Source organism: Pseudochaenichthys georgianus, unplaced genomic scaffold (genome assembly GCF_902827115.2).
Source record: "Pseudochaenichthys georgianus unplaced genomic scaffold, fPseGeo1.2 scaffold_308_arrow_ctg1, whole genome shotgun sequence".
NCBI classification, from domain to species: domain Eukaryota; kingdom Metazoa; phylum Chordata; class Actinopteri; order Perciformes; family Channichthyidae; genus Pseudochaenichthys; species Pseudochaenichthys georgianus.
Window position 1 is genome coordinate 34,315 of NW_027262958.1, and position 4,279 is coordinate 38,593.

At 44.6% G+C, this 4,279-nt stretch overlaps 1 protein-coding gene across 2 annotated transcripts in view; it reads right to left on the reverse strand.

The window, feature by feature from the left end:
• Window positions 1–490: 490 nt before the first annotated feature.
• Window positions 491–4,279, reverse strand: part of LOC117442118 (calcium-activated potassium channel subunit beta-4-like) — a 15,192-nt gene continuing 11,403 nt past the window's right edge. Inside the window, exon 4 of one of the 2 annotated variants that reach the window (XM_034078119.2) lies at window positions 491–4,057. In XM_034078119.2, coding sequence (XP_033934010.1) covers window positions 3,730–4,057 — 328 coding nt within the window. In that variant the 3' untranslated portion in view covers window positions 491–3,729. The remainder of the gene's footprint in view (window positions 4,058–4,279) is intronic. The other variant, XM_034078120.2, reaches the window with a different exon arrangement.

The following is a 4,279-nucleotide window of genomic DNA, read 5'->3' on the forward strand; positions in this document are numbered from 1 at the left end:
CCTGGCGGAGCTACCTGGGCCACACGGAGCTACCTGTGTCACATGGAGCTACCTGGGTCACACGGAGCTACCTGGCGGAGCTACCTGGGCCACACGGAGCTACCTGGCAGAGCTACCTGGGCCACACGGAGCTACCTGGGTCACACGGAGCTACCTGGGTCACACGGAGCTACCTGGGCCACACGGAGCTACCTGGGCCACACGGAGCTACCTGGCGGAGCTACCTGGCGGAGCTACCTGGTCACACGGAGCTACCTGGGCCACACGGAGCTACCTGGGTCAGACGGAGCTACCTGGGTCACACGGAGCTACCTGGGTCAGACGGAGCTACCTGGGTCAGACGGAGCTACCTGGGTCAGACGGAGCTACCTGGGTCACACGGAGCTACCTGGGTCAGACGGAGCTACCTGGGTCAGACGGAGCTACCTGGGTCACACGGAGCTACCTGGGTCACACGGAGCTACCTGGGTCAGACGGAGCTACCTGGGTCACACGGAGCTACCTGGGTCACACGGAGCTACCTGGGTCAGACGGAGGACGGACGACTCAACAGGACAACACATAGAAGAAAAGAGGAGTCTTAATATTAACACAGCAAATTAAATATTTAAAGTACAGACATTTCATAAATCAGTTTACAATGAAACACAAATAAATCAGGAGAAAATCTCATTAAATACAAACATCTGTAAGAATATCATTGGCTGTTTTGGTGACAAAGAAGCGACGGACAGTTCACAGTTCAGCGCACGGCTTCAGATGGAAAACACGAGATGCTACAGGAGGAGCTACGCTTTCTTTGGAGAGTCAACACGGGGAACTCAGGAAATACAAATGGTGTTTTTTAACTAAAATATTAGGATTTGATGCCAAAAAAAGCAGGAAAATATATTTATTACCTAAAAATAATTCGGTTTTGTTTCTGTGTTCTGCTTCCCATGGCGGTCACATCATATTTCATTTGCACCTTTATTTTACGTGATCTGTTTGTCTTCATGAGAGTGGGTGAAATCTCTCACATTAAAACATGAAATCATTATTTGAAAAACAAAGATCTTTGGAAGTGTTGCCAAAATCGAACAGTAAAAATAGAGTAAAAACTAAGGATGAGTTGCCCAGGGAAACACATCATCTCCAAGCCTTCTAGATGTTTTCTTATGAATTAAAATACAGTTTCTATTTGGATTTAAAACATTTTTTAAACATGGAAATATATCAAGGGGTCCATAAATATGATTTAGTAAAAATACTACAAATAATTCAACTGTAACCTGAGGAATAAATATGTCTGCCCGGTGTTTTTATTACATTTAATAATTCTTTAATGTTCAGTTTTGTGTAAATGAAAAATATTATTTTTAAAGATAGAAATAAGGGTTTCACAAAAAATGATTAAAAATACTAATAATAATTCAGCTTCAACACCCTTTGTCTACACATTATGGCTTTTGGTTTAGAAAATCAAAGACGACATCAAATCATCTGTTTCTGTTTCCCGGTGTGAGTGTGTGTGTGTGTGTGTGTGTGTGTGTGTGTGTGTGTGTGTGTGTGTGTGTGTGTGTGTGTGTGTGTGTGTGTGTGTGTGTGTGTGTGAAGGCGAAACACACGACCGATATTAAAACGTGCGCTGCAGCTCCAGAACCAGAGTAACAGAGAACTGATCTGATCCTGAGGAGAAATATGCTTTTTGTTTATTTATTTGTATTTTGTTGGCAGCGACAACACTCTGCCTTGTGTCTGTTGCTAGGCGACGTTGGGTAATTTTTAGCCTGCAGGGCGGCGGCGGCGGTGAGAAGGTTTCTGAGACGTGAGGATGAAAACCTCCCTCTGATGGAGCATGAATCACGAGATCTATTGTTAACCCCGCTGCGTGGCGGAGAGGGCATGTACCGGCAGCCTTTGAGAAGTTACGGCAGGATATCGTATCATTTATCAAAGAGAACGGCCTTTCGTTTCTAGAAGCTCCTCGCGGTGGATCCGCAAGCTCACCAGGGTGATGGCTTGTTAACGTTTAGTAACACACGAGGTGCAACAAAGAAAATACAATGATTTAGTGTGAAGTTTTGCAGCTTTGGTATTTCTGCTCAAACTACCGACTACCACCTGCCGTCCTTTAATCTACCGGGTCTATTAGCACCTTCCGGAGAAGCGAGAATATGTTGGCTGGTTATATTTGAACTAACAAAGCAGAACATCTCATTCTTCTGGACATGTCTGCACCACTATAAGTCTGCAAAGCTCTTTAAAATATACTTTGAGATTTACTGCATCGAAACCTGAATATATAAACTGTGTTGTTTAGCGTTTTGTATCCGTAACACTCGCTCCGTGTCCGCGGGGCGGAAGGTCCCGTGGTGAGAGCAGCCGGAGTCTCGTGAATACTTTATAAAGTTCAACTCATTTACCTTTTCCTCTTTTATCTAAATGCAGAACTGAAAAGTAACAGTGTAAGATTGAGGGTACTTTTTACCTGCAAACTTAAGGTACTTTTTAATATATGTTTACTTTGAATCTTAGTATTTTTACCTGCAATTTTAAGTAATCTTTAAAGTATTTTTAGCCACATTTTTGGTACTTTTTGAAGTATTTCTTAAAATATTTGTAACTTTTCTGTGTTCTGTGTTTTAATCTACTACTTTCATTCATTTGATCACATTACTGTAGCCGAGGAAGTGACTTTACATTATTCATTCATTCATGACACCGTTAGTTTTTCTGCAAAACAAATAAACATGTGATAAAAAATCAAATAGCAAATTATAAGAAAAAAAACGGCGAGTGAGAAAAGAATACTTTTGTGTTGGAAGTAGAAATGGAAAAGGTGGCACGGTCCCCTCAAAGATAAGTAAACACATAATAAATGAAACAAAGTACGCTCTCCAAGAAAGACTGGTGGAAGAAACCCTTAACGAAAGATTGCATTGCGTCTTTAAAGCAGAGCTGCAGCTAACTATCATTTAATATTCTGCCAAAGAAAACTTGAGAAATTGTAAAAAACCAATCCTAGTTTCTCAAAGTCCAGTATTAGGTTTCTAAACGTGATGATGTATAACTCCATGTCTTCATATCCGAGTGGCCGTTCTGGACATGGTTGCATTAAACGACATAGTTGCGTGTTACTGCTCTGCGGTTGCAGCTCGACTTCGAGAGTTCCAGGACGTCAGGACTTTGGCTCGCTATGTATTTACATCATGGCTACTGGGGCTCGACGGGAAACTACATCTATAGAAGCGCTACATTAAAGTCACCATTCCTGACATCGAATTCATCGTGCCATCAGAGCAACAACGAGACGGCAGGCGTGAGTCCGAAACCCTCAGGGTCCAGCCAGGGGCGGCGCGAGGGGGTGACAAGTGAGGGCGACTCTAAGGGCCCGTGACTGACAGGGGCCCCGACTATTTAGAATATTAAGAAAGAAATGTTGAAGTAACCGATGTGATATCTTTTCATGGGGCCCAAAACGCCCGGCGGCGCCCCTGGGTCCAGAGCAACCGCATTATCCCTACAGTAAGCGGATAACGAATGCTGACTACATCACAGAACTCAACAGCATCTTAAATCCAGAGGAACATCTTCTGCTGGTTTTCCCGTCTTCTTCCTCTTCTCCGATTTCCTGGTTTCAACCCATGATAAGTTAGCGTCGTCGTTAGCACGTTAGCTGTCTTCGCCCACCGGCTTTACAACTAAGCATCCTGATTGAAATTCAAAACGAACTTCCCGTTTTTTGTCTCAGTGTTCCCGATCTCGACGTCGCACCGGAACAGCGAACAGAGGCAGGGTTCGAGTCGGAGAAGAAGACGTTTCGGGGTCAGAGCTCGTTAGCGGGTCTTCGGCTTTGTGTCCGCGGCGCTCCGAGGACCCGGAGGCCGAGAGGTCCTGGCAGACCTCGTAGGAGAACTTCCTCTTCTGGAGCGCCTCGGCCCGGACGGCGAGGGATCGAGCGCAGACGGTCAGGAGCACGATGAGCGTGCCGAGCAGGAGAGAAACCATCGGCCACAGGACGCAGTGCAGCAGCACGCTGGTGTCGTGGGAACGCCGCCACAACACGTCGTCCGGCCTGAGAAACACAAGAAGAAGAAGATAAGAAGACGGCATTTTGTGTTTTCCGTAATCCTGTGGAGAAACTGTACCTGTAGCAAATGTTCCCTCTGTGTCGGGTAAAGGTATTCTGATTCCTAAATTAACTTTCTGAATATTTACAATGCTAATAATAAGCTAAGCTAATGGGGCATGAAGCTAACATTATATTATTGAAGTTAATCTCCTGGCTTTAGCATCA